Below are 16,348 nucleotides of genomic sequence, written 5' to 3'. Positions count from 1 at the left end.
AGACAGAGTCTCGCGCTGTGTCACCCAGGCTGGAGTGCAGTGGCGCGATCTCGGCTCACTGCAAGCTCCGCCTCTCAGGTTCAGGCCATTCTCCTGCCTCAGCCTCCGAGTAGCTGGGACTACAGGCGCCCGCCACCACGCCCGGCTAGTTTTTTGTATTTTTAGTAGAGACGGGGTTTCACCATGTTAGCCAGGATGGTCTCGATCTCCTGACCTCGTGATCCGCCCGCCTCGGCCTCCCAAAGTGCTGGGATTACAGGCTTGAGCCACTGCGCCCGGCCGCCCAGCTAGTTTTTTGTAATTTTTAGTAGAGACGGGGTTTCACAGTGTTAGCCAGGATGGTCTCGATCTCCTGACCTCGTGATCCGCCCGTCTCGGCCTCCCAAAGTGCTGGGATTACAGGCTTGAGCCACCGCGCCCGGCCTGCTTTCCTAATTTCTTTTGAGTAGACGAAATGTTATATGAAAGACCTAGATCTAAGATTTTTTTTTTTTTAGTTTAGATTCCCACAAAAGCAGAGATTTCTTTTTTTAAAATCCCTTTCAATTCTTAGGGAAACACCTCTTCTTTCATTTCTGATGAGGTTGCCTGATTGATTTCATATTTTCACTAGACATTTCATATTTTAAAGGAAGTTACTGTTTCACCAAAATACCAATGTAAGCCTTAAATGCCAAGTTATTTCTGTTAGAACTGACTATCCCAAAATTATGTAGCACTAAATGTTTGGGTTTCTGTTTCACTGTGGCCAGACCTCTGCACACCTACCCCAAAGTCTGAGGCAGCTGAGTGGCCAAAGAAAGAAGCTGACAAATTCAGTTTCTTAGAAAGAAGTATTTAACAGGGACTTAAGAACAGAAGCTGTGCGTGTTGTGGGTGGCGATGAGACAAGACTGGATCCCAGTGCCATTCCCCCAGACCTAGGGCTTCTATGGGACAGGCACACAAGCTTCAGAGGGAACTGGCAGGAATTTGCCCTCAGGGCAGGATTTACCTTAAGCACCTGCTCTTACTCAGGGACAGTAGGTAAATGAAATCTCCAAGGCCTTCCCAGAACTGGGGTTAATCAAAAGTCAGCATGGAGGCTTGGCTTCCAAGATGTAGCTGCTGTGGCCTTCACAGCTTTCTTTGTCGATGTTCTGGACTTCCGTGGGTGTGCTTAGTTGGTGTGTTTGCAGCAGTGCACCGTGAGTGTGTTCAGTTGTAGGTTGGTGTGTTTGCAGCAGTGCACCGTGAGTGTGTTCAGTTGTAGGTTGGTGTGTTTGCAGCAGTGCACCGTGAGTGTGTTCAGTTGTAGGTTACTGTGTTTGCTGCAGTGCACTGTGAGTGTGTTGTAGGTTGGTGTGTTTGCAGCAGTGCATCATGAGTGTGCTCAGTTGTAGGCTATTTGGTGTGTTTGCAGCAGTGCACCATGAGTGTGTTCAGTTGTTAATTAATTGATGTGTTTGCAGCAGCATCATACACCGTTTTGAAAATGTAAGCCTCCTGGTGCTAAAATTTTAGTGCTGCATAGTTTGGAATGCACCACACTCATGAAGTGTATGTAATTTTAGTCAAAAATGTAATAGAAGGTTTCTTACATAAAGGATTTAGTTTGTGCTTCCATAAATTTTCAGTTTTCACCTTGGCTCTTGCTTGATTCTGCTGCTCCTCTTTTGTTTGTGAGAAATGAGGAACAGTGTATTTAGTTGTTGATCTGGATGAATGACTTTGGGTTCTCTCTTCTAGATTCTTTTACTCAAGAATGCATGGAGGAGAAATCTTTCTTTTGCCGTGTCAGGTAAACCTTGTTCCCAGTTTTCTTATAGAAAACCATACAAACATTTCACCCCAGTGCCGCTCCGCTTGAGGCTGGGGGGCATGAGCCCTGCCTGCAGGGACCCAGCACGCCTGTTTCTGAAGTCTACCAGAAAACACAGTCAGTTGCATTTTAAATGTGTACAGGTTGCTAAGAATGCGGCCAGCAGGGGAGTGATTTAACCTGCCCCTCATGGAAAATGGTGGCCAGGGGACCCTGTACTTTCTCTTTGTCTCCTGCGAAGGCCTGTACCCAGGGTCAACAGAGTTTCTGAAAGCACTGCATCTTTTGGTTGTCTGTGCCTTTTTCTGGGGAGAGACCCACAGCTTTCCCCACAAGGGTCTTGGTCCAAACCAGGGTGACTGATTGAGCATCCAGCCGCACTGTCGGGGGTGGCCCTGAACCAGACCCTGGCACCCTCATGAGTCAGGGCCGAGGTCCTGGAGGGAGCAGCACACCTTTCCGGTCTGCTTTACCCACCCAGAGTGCAGGCTGCTCCAGAGAAGGGCTGTGGAGCGTTCCCACTGGTGGGGGTATTGACTCTGATTTGCCCTTCAGTGTGATGAGACTGAGGGAGGGACTGAAGCGGGCAGGGGGGCAGGCCCAGCTCCTCAGGCAGAGCAGAGGTACACATCCCCTGCAGCGTGGCATGGGGCCCAGGTGAGGAGGGAACAGAACAGGGGACTGTTCCTGTGTCACAGTTCCAAACTTTGAGCGTGGCCCTTCTCCACAGTGTCGGGAAAAGCCACGAGAATGAAATCCGCTACCACCCCTTCCGCATGACGCCCTACCTGGTCAAGGTGCGGGAGCAACAAGGTGCTGAGAGTCAGCTTTGCTGCCTTCTGCTGGCGGAGAGAGTGCACTCTGGTTATGAAGGTAACAGCCAAGCCCAGGGCGAGGGCAGATGTTGTCTCTGGCTCCCCCTCAGTTACTCTTGTGGTTCAAACATGATATCTATACAGTGGACTCCCAACTGCAGTTCCCCACCCTTGGCTTCTGCACCTCACCTCGGGCAGGGTCTCCATCTTTCTGGAGACTCAGCACACCCTGCTTGTCATCCAGCCCTCCCCATGGAAGATCACGGCATCTGGGTGCCAGCATCTCTCACCCCTGTGCACACCAGTGCTGTGACCCTTCTCCCCTTTCCCTGGCTGCTCTGCCTTTTGTCCACAAAGTGGGAATAGCCCCGACAGGTCTGGGGCCCCACATCCCTCCCATCCTCATCCCCTGCCCCATACCTCAGCCTCTTGGGCCCCTCTGAAGGGCACTGATGTCGCTGCCTGCTCCAGAACCCCAAACAGTTCCTCAGGCCCCAAGAAATGAAGTGCTGGGCATCCCTCCCTCCCCACCTTGACCTATCCTAAATTTTCCTGGAATTTCCTTTCCTCCCAGACAGTCATGCACAGACATGACTCTCCAGGTGAGTCAGCCTCCATACAAGGCTTGCTGTGCCTCTGTATGCCCAGCATTCTGGACCCCGGTCTCTGCTCCTGCTGCCACCTCACTTGCAGAGGGCAGTCGTCAGGCCAACTCGCCTCACTATGACCCTCTTGGTCCCATTAGCTCTTCTGGCTACCCCACCCCCAAAATAATATCTGGGTTCTTCTCTTGAAGCGCAGAGGGTACAAGGCATTGTGCCACCTTCATGAGTCCTTCCTGTGATCCCTCTTAAGATCCTGCTTTGTGGCATCTTGGTCCTTGTATTGGCCGAAATCCCTGGCCAGGAACTGTAGGTGCTCACCATGGCTACTGAGCAAGTCACATGATCTTCAGATTCTCTGAAGGCAGGTGCATTCTGCAGCTGCTGAACCCGGGGAATCCAGCTGAGTCCGTTCTGCGCTGTGCTCACCACCTTCTCTGTGGTGAATGGCAGCTTTTTTTTTTTTTGAGATGGAGTCTCGCTCTGTCACCCAGGCTGGAGTGCAGTGATGCTATCTCCGCTCACCGCAACCTCCGCCTCTCAGGTTCTAGCAATTCTCCTGCCTCAGCCTCCCGAGTACCTGGGACTACAGGTGGATGCTGCCATACCCAACTAATTTTTTTTTTAATATTTTAGTAGAGACGGGATTTTACCATGTTGCCCAGGCTGATCTCGAACTCCTGAGCTCAGGCAATCCACCTGTCTTGGCCTCCCAAAGTGCTGGGATTACATTTGTGAGCCACTGCGCCAGGCCAAGTTGACAGCCTTTTAAAAAAGCACTTCTTAAAAGTGATAGAAATATTTTAAGTATGTGACTTTCTCCACAATGTTTGATGTGTTCCTGCATGTATTACAGAATGTTCTTTTCCAAATAGTAAGGTTTAGAAAGGGTACTTAGGGTTCAACAAGTTATTCCCCCAAATTACCAGAGTCTCCTTCAAGAAGGAAAAATGTTGAAATTTTGAATGTTTTGTCCATGAATTGAGGAAAATTTTGGATATATGACTCACTTTATGCAAATTACTCTATCACCTTTGTCCACCTTTGTCTAGTTTCTAAACTGTGAAGCTCTCCAGTACAATGGCATTTGCTAAGAAATCTGAATCCAGACCAGGTGCAGTGGCTCATACCTGTAGTCTGTAGTCTGGCACTTTGGGAGGCTAAGGTGGGAGGATCTTTTGAGCCTGGGCATTTGAGACCATCCTGGGCAACATAATGAGACCCTGTCTCATTAAAAAAAAAAAAAGAAGAAATTTGAATCCAAGTATGTAACTCACTTTTCTAAAAGTAATTCGTCAGATCACTCTAGTTTCATCTTAAACATCATAAAGATGGGGCCGGGCGTGGTGGCTCACACCTGTAATCCCAGCACTTTGGGAGGCCGAGGCGGGCGGATCATGAGGTCAGGAGATTGAGACCATCCTGGCTAACACAGTGAAACCCCACCTCAACTAAAAATACAAAAAATTAGCCGGGCATGGTGGCACGCGCCTGTAGTCCCAACTACTGGGGAAGCTGAGGCAGGAGAATCGCTTGAACCCGGGAGGCAGAGGTTGCAATGAGCCGAGATCGTGCCACTGCACTCCAGCCTGGGCAACGAAGCAAGACTCTGTCTCAAAAAAAAAAAAAAAAAAAATCATAAAGATGGACTTCCAGCTTTATTTTGCTGAGAGTAGCGTTTACGTGGTCCGTGTGGTTTTGTTAACATGGCAGTTTCAATTTACTAGACTAAAACTAGCATTCCGTAGAAGCTGAGAAGGCTGGCCGGTGATCCCACAGCCAGCGTAGGGTTCTCAGTGTGGCAGGCTCTGTTGTTCAGAGTCCATGGTTTAATTTTTTTCTTTAGCTGCTCATTACTCTGAATCTACAGGGTGTTTTCTGGTAGTTTTAGTATAACATTAAATATGTAATTCTTAGGATCACTAATGTGTGCAATATTCTATTCTTTCAGCCCCTAGAATACCTCCTGAAAAGAGAATTTTTACAACCACCCATACACCAAATTGTTTGTTCCAGGATGTGGATGAAAGGTATGTGGTCTTGACCCACCCCCTTTTTCATGTTTTTGATATAAAAGCTCTTTAGCTAAAACCAAGACTGCATATTGGTTTTATAATTACGTGATAATGGACAAAAACTTATATACAGGCAATTAAATAGCTATGGAATTACACTGAAAACTTTGTAAGATATGCACATGGTATAATTGAGGCTTTCTGGAGAGCTGGTGATTGTTCTAATTGAGCCTGTCTTAATTCTCCCATGTAAACCCATTCAGAGTAGACGATGGTCCAGACAGAGGCGGTGTTGCCTGGGACCAGTATCAGGGTGGAAGCTGGAGATGCCATTGGCTGGATCCCAGCAGAAGTCCATCTTCCAGCCTGTGTGCTCGAGGCTTCTCCAGGGGACAGGATATTCTCCATGCCTCAGAGCCCCATTCAGGTCCCTCTTTCTGGGTCTCCCCTGATCCTAGTGAGATTTGAGGGCACCCATGTTCTGAGTGGCTTCTGCCACCACCGTGTATCTTCTCCCAGCTCCTCCACAAATTCATGAAGACTCCGAAAACACTTGCGCCAGCTGGGTGCGGTGGCTCACGCTTATAATCCTAGCACTCTGAGAAGCTGAGATAGGAGGATCGCTTGAGTCCAGGAGTTTGAAACCAGCCTGTTTGAAACCAGGAGTTCAAAACATAGCAAGACCCTGTCTCTGCATAAAAATAAAAATAAAAATTAGCTGGGTGTGGTGTTGTGCACCTGTAGTCCCAGCTACTCAGAGGCTGAGGCAGGGGGATCACTTGAGCCTAGGAGTTCAAGGCTACTGTGTTGCACCACTGCACTCCAGCCTGGGTCACAGCAAAAGACACTGTCTCCAAAAACAAAAAAGAAAGAAAGAAATGTGTGGGCCACTGGCAGTAGTCACGGAAAAGTGACCTCGGAAGATAGCACAGGAAGTGGACCAAGAAGCACCGGCGTGCTGGGTTCCTAAAATGAACCAGGTCATCTCCTGGAAGCTGGAGGATCAAGGCTTCTCCCTCCTCTACTCTTGGCCCAGGGACACAGGCCCCCACCTTTGGAGTTGGGGCCACACAGCCTTCTGGGGAGGCTCTGTGGGTAAAAAGGGATCCGTCACTTCCAGCTCCAGGTGGCTCAGGTATGTCCGCAGGGCTGCCTGGGGCAGAGCCAGTTTGCAGATGCAGGCTTCTGGATACCACCCTGCCCTGCAGAACCAGGATCTTGGAGGACAGGGCCTGGGGCCGTATATGTAAAGCAGCCTCGGGAGACTTTTCCTTCAGAGATCTGAGACTGTCTGTAACCCACTCCCGTGCCAACTTGGTGTCCAGCTCAGCCCTGTGCAGGGAGGTTGGCAGACAGGTGCACCTGGCGTGATGGGCCACAGCCTGCAAGCTCCCCTTGATGAAGCCTTGTGTGCGGCCTGGCTCATAGAGCCCAAGGCCAGCCAGAGCAGGTGGCCAGGGCTCCCCCTCCCCTCCCCTCCTTCTTTTCACCCTCTACCCCCTTTCTTCTCCCTCCTCTTCCTCCTCCCCCTCTGTTTCCTTCCTGTTCCCCCGCTCCTCTCCTCTTCCTTCCTCTTCGTCCTTCAGCAAGGCCTTGATGGGGCCGATGCCAGGAACATTTTATATATCCTGTCCAAAGGAAAACATGAGGCCTGAAGAGAGAGCCTCAGACAAGGAGGAAATCAAAGAATAACGCCAGGCCCTTGAGAAAGTTCTGCACCATGGTCTAAAGATTGACAGGGAAAACCTTCCCTCAAGCAGCAGAGTTTGAGGAAACATGGGTTTGAATGCAACAAGTGTGAAGAGGCAGCTCGGGAGAAGAAATGGTCGGCGGAGCCGGCAGAGGGCGCTGGACACAAACAGAAGCAGAAGGTGCTGCTGAAGTTCAGCTCCGTCCTGCAAGGGAGCAAAGCCACAGCTCCGGGAGGAGGCATGAGCACACAGGGCAGAGGCCCAGCCAGCCACCGAGACTCCAGAGAAGCCACAGTAAACCGACTGGATGCTGAGGCCAAAGTCACATGAGACCAGGCTGGAAAAGAAGCACATACAAAGGGTTTGCCGAGGTCCAGGCAAAACTTGTTAATCAAAAATCCATGCCAGGCCCCGTGTGGCCAAACTAATGAATGACACAGAAAAAGAAAAAGATGCCAGAAGGAAGAAAACAAAAGCATGATCATGACTTACGTTTTGGGAGGTGAAACGCAGAGCCGAAGCACTCAGGCTCCAGCAGAGGGAGCCTCCTTCGGCGTCCTGGACACTGGACCTTCGTTTGCTATTGATTGCAAGTCTAACTGGTTCTGTTAGTCCAACTTCCACATTTTGACCTCCGGGGGTTGGGGGTGGGATTTGGAGTGTATCTTCTCTTTCCAGGGAATAAGATGGTTCTTAGTGACAGTCTCCTCTGCTGTTTGGACGCCGATCCTAGCATGTCTGCTTGCCTTCCAGGGCGGTCCCTCTTCTGGGCTACCTACCTCAGGACCTGATTGAGACCCCAGTGCTCGTGCAGCTCCACCCTAGTGACAGGCCCTTGATGCTGGCCATCCACAAAAAGAGTAGGTCCCCTTTTCACGGTGCCTCCTAAAGTGTTTGGCGGAAGTTCGTGTGCCCTTGGGCTGCTTCTTGGGACCAGTCTAGCTCTGACAGGTCAGATCAGCTAAGGACAAGCAGGTGGTAGACGCTCGCCTCGCCACCTCACTCCTGGCACTGCAGTGCCCAGTGGAGTCAAGAGAGAGGGGTAAACTCATGTGAGTTCCTTTGTGGCCAATTGTTTCTCAGTCCGTGGCCTGAGTCTGTGGCATCTCATGTTTACTGTTGGCTTCAGTGGTGCATGGGAAGAGGGGAGACCAATTCATCTGTGGCTAGGAAGGTTCTGACCAGGCCAGGGGAGTGCAGTGCATGTCCTCATCAAGCCCAGCCCTCATAGACGCAAGTGACACTCTAGCAGAGGTGAAACATGGGATGAAACCGCTTCTGCTGGAAACAGCCTCCTGGTTGTAATCTACAGCAAAAATGGGAGGCTGAAAGCAGTGGCTTTGAAGAAGTGTTCATACCCCTAACGTTTGGAAATGATCCCGGGCCTGAGTGAATCTTGACTTGTCTCTGTCTACTGTTTGCTCCCCTGTTCCCCTGAATGCTGGCTTTTGCTCTCCTAGTCCTGCAGTCGGGCGGGCAGCCTTTCGACTACTCTCCCATTCGGTTTCGCACCCGGAACGGGGAGTACATCACGCTGGATACCAGCTGGTCCAGCTTCATCAACCCATGGAGCAGGAAAATCTCCTTCATCATTGGGAGGCACAAAGTCAGGGTGTGAGTGCTCCAAGGGCCTGAGGTGGCTCAGGGGTCTCGGGCGGGGGTCTTGGGCTGTCCTTACCTCCCAGCAACAGATGGTATAGGGAGGGGCTGAGAGGCCAAGACCGAAACCTCGCCTCCTGCCACCAATCTGGAGCCCCAGGCTGGTAGGCAGGGGTGACCTGTCCTCTGCCCCAGGTGGGAGGGACCTCATTCAGGCCAAGTAGGGAGTGGGCAGGCAGCAGCCTGGGGGGCTACAGGGGAGAGGCAGAGGGCCCACCCAGGCAGGCAGCATGTAGTGGCTATATAGTCACGCCAGAGAGGTCCTCCTGTGGGGCCCCATCTAACAAGATGAATTAAAACCACGCAGGGGCCCTTTGAATGAGGACGTGTTTGCAGCCCACCCTTGCACAGAGGAGAAGGCCCTGCACCCCAGCGTTCAGGAGCTCACGGAGCAGATCCACCGGCTCCTGCTGCAGGTGCGTGTGGTGCCTGCATGCCCTCCTCCCAGGTAGCAGCCTGAGAGCCCCCTGCAGAGGACATAGGCTCTGCACCCTGGTCCTGGCATACCCACTCAGACACCTTCATCTGTCATTCTCTGAACATCCCTCAGGGGACAGTTTGGGCATAGACTGTGCTAGTCTGAGACAGTCCACAGTACCCTTGGCTCTCTCCAGCCTTGCATTCAACATTGTCTGAACCGCAGCCCTGAGTGAGCGGCTGAAGGACATGTGCAGACCCCGTGCTCTGACACAGGCTGCATAGTCCCAGAGTGACCTCTCAGTGGTGTGGGGGCTCATTCTAATCCAGAGCAGTGGGACTTAGGGACGGGACATTGTACTCAAGGTCCCTTAAAAAATCAGGCCCATCGCAGTCAACCCCACGCCTGAGTAGGTGTCTGCCTCTCAGTTCCCGGAGGCTGTGGAGTGAAGCTGTCATCCCATCTTGTTTGTTTTAAACCCCTCCAGAGAGGTGCGGCTGGCTGCAGCCATGCGTTGATGAGTGGGTTGGACACATGCCTTTGGTGCCGTCTTCTCAGTGACTGCATGTCTGGGTCAGGGCACCGCGGCTGGAGGCCAGGAGTCAACCTCTGGAGCTGACCCTGGGATTCAAACCCCAGCTGCCCTGGTCTTTGTCATGTAGCCTTAGGCAGGTCACCATCCTCTCTGTGAAACAGGGTGTGTTGGCAGGGGGCCACATGTGCAACTCAGCAGCCCTGGCTGTGTCTGTAGCACTGTCTGCTGTCTCCCCAGCCCGTCCCCCACAGCGGCTCCAGCGGCTACGGGAGTCTGGGCAGCAACGGGTCCCACGAGCACCTCATGAGCCAGACCTCCTCCAGCGACAGCAACGGCCACGAGGACTCACGCCGGAGGAGAGCCGTACGTCCCCTTCCGTTCTCCCTGTGAAAATGCGTTTGTGGATGTCCCTCCAGAGTTACAAAGCACACTCAGGACAGCCTTTGGCAGTTAGCAGAGGCGTCATCATCGCAGCTGTTTCTGCTTCCTTTCTAAACTTTGTTCACTTGGGACATTTTAATCTCTTAAGAGTTGAAAAAGCTAGAAACCATAGCTAAGTGTTTGGTTGAAAATTATTTAAAACAGACAAAACAAACAAAAGTGAAGATTTAACTAGGATAGAAAGAAGAAAATGTGGGCTGGATGCAGTGACTCACGCCTGTAATCGCAGCACTTTGGGAGGCTGAGGCAGGTAGATCACCTGAGGTCAGGAGTTCAAGAATAGCCTGGGCAACATGGTGAAACCCCATCTCTACTAAAAATACAAATGTTAGCTGGGCATGGTGACGGGCCCCTGTAATCCCAGCTACTCGAGAGGCTGAGGCACGAGAATGGCTTGAACCCGTGAGGCAGAGGTTGCAGTGAGACAAGATTGCACCATTGCACTTTAGCCTGGGTAACAGAGTGAGACTCTGTCTAAGGAAAAAAAAAGAAGAAAATGTAATGTGCCGTTTTGCTTTATTTTTATTACTCTTTAGGATCATCAAATAGGTTTTATTTAGCTCTGCACCTGTCAGATTTCTTATTCACAATTTCCTTCTGTGTTGCTGAAATGATTTCAGCCATCCTCTGTTCTCACTTTGGAGGACAAACTGAAGGAGGTCTCCTAGAATGAATAACGTGTTCATTTTGTTTTTCTTCAAGGAAATTTATAAAAATGGTAACAAGACGAAAAATAGAAGTCTTTATTCTCTTGAATCTGGAGAACAAAAGAAAAATTCCGTTACAGGTAAAAAAAAAAAAAATTCAACATTTCCTTACTGAAACTAGAGTATGGCCATGTGAGAAGAGGGAAGCCGGGTTGAATGCTGACTCTGGCTGGCAGGGAGTCTGCCTTGTAGCCGTGCCACACCCTCTTCTGTGTTCAGCACAGTCTTTAGCTTCCAAGAGGCGAGAGCAGCCCAGTTCTCTGCACTCAGCCAGTGCAAGCACTGATGTCCACACTGGGTGCCTGACGCCCTGCAGGCCTGGCGGGGTGTGGCTAGGTGTGCAGGCCTGGGGAGCTGTGGCCAGGTGTGCCTTCCTGCACCCTGGCCTGCCCGCTGGGTGTGCCTGGGCCGCTCGTTCTTGCTGTACAGAGTGGCTGTATGGCTGTGTGTTTACACTTGCACACCCTTCACTCACACACACACAGACAACTGCCGACAGCCTGCCCAGCATCCACATACACTCCAACCAAACCTGTCTGAAGTGGAGAGTACCACCCAGGGGCTGCCAGCCCACCCCCACTGCCGCAGCCCTTTCCTCATCACAGCACCATACTTCCCAGGCAGCTTCATGCTGTCATGCATGGGTTCAGGTTCATGCTGCTCCTCTGTCCCGCATGCATTTCTCACACAGCATGCACATAGACACGTGTGTGCACACATGCATGCATCCCAGTCCCCTCCCCTGGTGGGCCCTTGCTCAGTCTCTGTGCTCAGGCCGAAGTCTCCTGTGGAGAACACTCTGGCCAGACACCGCTAGGACTTTTGGCCTTGGGGATGTGTTGGTGGACATGCGGCCTCCTGGGCTCTGTGCTGGGTGTTGGGGACACATTAATGAGCTGGACACAGCTCTTTGCTTGAGGGCCCCTAGGGGACAGGCACGTGATGAATGTTGTGGGGGCAAGAGTCGAATCCACAGCACAGTGAGGAGGCAGTTGCCATCATAATTGTTACTAGCAGGGATCACCTTGAAAACTGGCCTGGCCCAGGAGGAGCGTAAAGTACGTGGGCTCTGGCCCTGAAAGTTTAAGAGTTCAAGTGAGAACTGGTGTCTCCCACTGCTGAGTCCCTGACCCCTGGGGACAGCCTAGACCCCAGAGAGAAGCAGACACCAGGCTGGGCAGCAGCTCCCTCCTAGGTCTCTCTGTGGACGGCACTGTGGTGCTCGTGCCCACAGGGCTGCCAGATGCCAGGCTGTCCCCAGGCTTCCATACCCATGAAGCAGATTCTGAGCCCCCAGCCCTGTCTTCAGGTAGAATGAAAATGCTTTCTAAATACACAGCATTTTCTTTGGGAGAAAAATTAATGAAAGAACAATTTTGCCATTCCTTCAGAAATGCAAACTAATCCCCCAGCTGAGATGAAAGCTGTCCCTGCCGTGGAAAAGGACAGCCTGGGGGCCAGCTTCCCCGAGGAGTTGGCCTGCAAGGACCAGCCCACCTGCTCCTACCAGCAGATCAGCTGCTTGGACAGCGTCATCAGGTACACCGGCACTTCCAGCCGAGTCTCCACTATCTCACGCACCTTCCCGCCTCTCGTGTTGTGTGGCCTCACCCGGGGTTCATGCCCTTCACACAGGTACTTGGAGAGCTGCAATGAGGCTGCCACCCTGAAGAGGAAATGCGAGTTCCCAGCAAACGTCCCAACGCTAAGGTCCAGTGATAAGCGGAAGGCCACAGTCAGCCCAGGGCCACATGCCGGAGGTATCTAACCTGTTCAGAGCCATGCACACGTGGAATAATGTCATAGTCTCTGGAGAGACTAGATGTCCCTGTGGCTTCTGTGGACACAGTGTAAGGGTGGTAGGCTCTTCTTCACATGATGAAAGTAGTTCAAAAGTCAGCACCCTTCTTAGGAGCTAGAAGCAAAGATGGTTCTGTCAGAGCCGTGGCTTTGAGAACAGGAACCCAGTGGGGCTGCTGGAGGCCTGGGGCCGTCCCCTGACCCCCCTCAGGGAGCCACACTGGTCTCGAGTTGTCAGTCTAGAGCAGGCCTTCTTTCCAGTGTGTCTCAGAGGGTCCCTTGTCCCTGAATGTTAACATGCCCCAGAAATCACATTAAATCCCAGGCTGCTTAAACGCTGTCAGTGTTGCTGATGTTCGCCACCAGGTTTAGAAACGGTACCCCAGCTGGGCGCGGTGGCTCACGCCTGTAATCCCAGCACTTTGGGAGGCCGAGGTGGGTGGATCACTTGAGGTCAGGAGTTTGAGACCAGCCTGGCCAACATGGTGAAACCACATCTCTACTAAAAATATAAAAATTAGCCGGGCATCATGGCACATGCCTGTAATCCCAGCTATTTGGGAGGCTGAGGCAGGAGAATCTCTTGAACCTGGCAGGCAGAGGTTGCAGCCAAGATTGCACCACTGCACTCCAGCCTGGGTGACAGAGCGAGACTCCATCTCAAAAAAGAAGAAAGAAAGAAAGAGTATCCCAGATTATGGTTGGCTCCTGACTGTCGGAAAAGCCCCCGCCCACAGGTGTGCAAGAAAGGCTGCCTGGCTGCAGGCAAGAGCCCCTCACCAAGCGTTCCCTGCAGCTGCCAAGCTGCTGCGCCTGCCCTCAGAGGACTCAGGATTTAAGTGTGTAACTGCTCCCGTTTCGGAACTTGCTCTTCTCCACTATTCTCCTGTGAATAAACACTGGGGACAAATCATCCCATGCCCGGGCCAGAGCATCTGTGGGATGAGATGGGATGGGATGGGTTGTGTGCACCCTGGTATGGAAGCTGTATGGGCACTCGGGTGTCAGTTCCTCATCTGCACAGTGCATTGTAATGGCATGCTTGTGTTTGTTCCCCCCTTCCTCTCATAAAGAGGCAGAGCCGCCCTCCAGGGTGAACAGCCACACGGGAGTCAGCACGCACCTGACCTCGCTGGCACTGCCGGGCAAGGCAGAGAGTGTGGCATCACTCACCAGCCAGTGCAGCTACAGCAGCACCATCGTCCATGTGGGAGACAAGAAGCCGCAGCCGGAATTAGGTACATCCATGGGCTCTTGGATCAGAGAGAAGTCTGATTTTTAAACATGAAAACAAGTTTGCCATCTTAAATTTTTCTTTCTCTAAGTGCAGAAGAACCCCACCATAGCCCATTGGGGGCATTTCAGGAAATCCAGTTGTGTAAAATGCAGGGTGGAGTGTGGCCAGCCAGGGCCCAGGCAGCAACCTGTCCTGGTCCCTGTTGCCCTGTGGTGCTCTCCGGTGACAGTTGTCTGTTCTGGCATCAGTGCGGGAGGGTCAATTGTGATGCAAGATCTTATCCCCTTTAATTGGTGCGGAGAGAGCACTGGGAGCGAGGCCCCACCTCCCTCTTCCCTGGGCGGGCCTTGGGGGTCTTTCCTCTGCCCAGCAGAAGGTGCAACCATTAGCCCTCCCTGTTTGTGGGAGGAACCAGTACAGGTGGTAAATAGATTTACAATGAGTGCATTGGTGGCTGAGTGTTCTTGTTTTTTAGAATATTAGGATTAAAATGAATCCTGAATTTGTTCTTTACTAGGTAGAGGGAGATGATGAGGAAAAAGTATATGTCCAAGATCCGGTCCCCAAGCCCTCCCTTTCAGGATGGTCAGTGGGCCTGCCTGTCCCCTATCCTGTCTGCCTCATGGGCCCACAGGGTCCCAACTGTCACCAAGCCTGGTCCCAAACCCAGAAAGACTCAGCACATTGACCCAAGTTTCTGGTGTTCTGAAAGCTAAGGACAGCCCAGGGATATCTTCAACAGCAGAGTTGAGCCCAAGGGTCCCCCCGTTTCAGTTTGTTCGGCCCCCAGGTTCCTGAGCACTTGGCTGTCAGGGCTGTCCTGCCCTGCTTCTTGCCTTTTGCCATGAATTTTCTCGGAAAGCTAAATGAAAACATTGTGAGTTTCATCCTCATGCCACAGGCATGGTGAAGTCACTTTATAGGTGAATGATTTGTCTTGTTCATGAATATAGTGTGGCCTTAAAACAAACAGGGCGGCCGGGCGCGGTGGCTCAAGCCTGTAATCCCAGCACTTTGGGAGGCCGAGACGGGCGGATCACGAGGTCAGGAGATCGAGACCATCCTGGCTAACACGGTGAAACCCCGTCTCTACTAAAAAATACAAAAAACTAGCCGGGCGCGGTGGCGGGCGCCTGCAGTCCCAGCTACTCGGGAGGCTGAGGCAGGAGAATGGCGTGAACCCGGGAGGCGGAGCTTGCAGTGAGCTGAGATCCGGCCACTGCACTCCAGCCTGGGTGACAGAGCGAGACTCCGTCTCAAAAAAAAAAAAAAAAAAACAAACAGGGCATGTGTGGACTGGAGCCCTGGGTTCTTGTGTTACAGAGATGGTGGAAGATGCTGTGAGTGGGCCAGAATCCCTGGACTGCCTGGTGGGCCCTGCCCTGGCCTGTGGTCTCAGCCAAGAGAAGGAGCCCTTCAAGAAGCTGGGCCTCACCAAGGAGGTGCTCGCTGCACACACACAGAAGGAGGAGCAGAGCTTCCTGCAGAAGTTCAAAGAAATAAGAAAACTCAGTATTTTCCAGTCCCACTGCCATTACTACTTACAAGAAAGATCCAAGGGGCAGCCAAGTGAACGAAGTAAGTGATACCCAAATTAAAAGTGAGTTTTAAAAAATTTTATTCCTGTTGGTACTGAGTCCAGTGCTGGTTTCAAAATGTGAAATGTGTCCAGTTTCAGAAGCATTAACATGTAAGACAGCTGTTGGAACTTCCCTGGCAACGCCATCTATTTCTGTAGAACTTCCCACCAGGGGAGTGCTCTCAGGATGTCAGCTCGCATTCCCCGGGGAATAGTCCCAGGCTAGGGCCCGGGGAGGGCAGAGCCATGGCAGGGCAGTGCTGCCATGTCCACGTTTCTTGCGTGAGTAACCATGTGGGCAGGGGCCTCACCTGGATGGGACCTCCAGAGAATCAGCTAATTCAACCTCAAGATAATGGGCATGTGGTGCTGGGCACATGAGGAAGGAGGGGCGTACCATTCATGGCGCCCTTCTCCCCAGGAGATGCACCGTCCTGACGGGGCCAGCCTCAGGCCTGGGCTTCGGACTCCATAGTCGGGCAGAGTCCATGGTCATGCTGTGGGAAGCCGCTCTGTAGGCCAGGTGCCACTTCAGGGGTCGAAGGTCAAGGGATGAAGTAAAATAGATGAGCTTCTTTACCCCTTTCCTGGCTCAGGAATCTGGCTCCTGATCCCCCAGTTCCTTCCCATACCCCCAGACAGGGCCTGCGCTTGTTAGAGATGCTGCCTCTTCCATTCCCCCTGGGACACTGGCACAGGGATCAGAGCCGGTGAGCCCAGGAAGCCACTCACCACAGGGAACCGGCTCCCCCGGGTCTCTGGGCAGACACACAAAAGGAAATGTGTAAGAAGCTAAGCCTGGCCGGGCGCGGTGGCTCAAGCCTGTAATCCTAGCACTTTGGGAGGCCGAGACGGGCGGATCACGAGGTCAGGAGATCGAGACCATCCTGGCTAACACGGTGAAACCCCGTCTCTACTAAAAAATACAAAAAAAACTAGCCGGGCGAGGTGGCGGGCGCCTGTAGTCCCAGCTACTCGGGAGGCTGAGGCAGGAGAATAGCGTAAACCCGGGAGGCGGAGCTTGCAGTGAGCTGAGATCCGGCCACTG

The 16,348-nt window shown here is 52.2% G+C and overlaps 1 protein-coding gene across 2 annotated transcripts in view; it reads left to right on the top strand.

Annotated features, from left to right (window-relative positions):
- PER2 (period circadian regulator 2) overlaps positions 1–16,348 on the top strand; it is a 48,149-nt gene that overhangs the window by 20,807 nt on the left and 10,994 nt on the right. For both annotated transcript variants that reach the window (XM_025404626.1, XM_025404625.1), the window contains exons 7-18: positions 1,729–1,780; positions 2,532–2,674; positions 5,170–5,248; positions 7,678–7,784; positions 8,385–8,538; positions 8,891–8,999; positions 9,774–9,899; positions 10,680–10,764; positions 12,076–12,223; positions 12,320–12,444; positions 13,558–13,722; positions 15,045–15,299. In XM_025404626.1, coding sequence (XP_025260411.1) covers positions 1,729–1,780; positions 2,532–2,674; positions 5,170–5,248; positions 7,678–7,784; positions 8,385–8,538; positions 8,891–8,999; positions 9,774–9,899; positions 10,680–10,764; positions 12,076–12,223; positions 12,320–12,444; positions 13,558–13,722; positions 15,045–15,299 — 1,548 coding nt within the window. The remainder of the gene's footprint in view (positions 1–1,728; positions 1,781–2,531; positions 2,675–5,169; positions 5,249–7,677; positions 7,785–8,384; positions 8,539–8,890; positions 9,000–9,773; positions 9,900–10,679; positions 10,765–12,075; positions 12,224–12,319; positions 12,445–13,557; positions 13,723–15,044; positions 15,300–16,348) is intronic.

This window comes from Theropithecus gelada, chromosome 12 (genome assembly GCF_003255815.1).
Source record: "Theropithecus gelada isolate Dixy chromosome 12, Tgel_1.0, whole genome shotgun sequence".
Lineage (NCBI taxonomy): Eukaryota > Metazoa > Chordata > Mammalia > Primates > Cercopithecidae > Theropithecus > Theropithecus gelada.
This window is presented reverse-complemented; position numbering and strand designations above follow the sequence as displayed.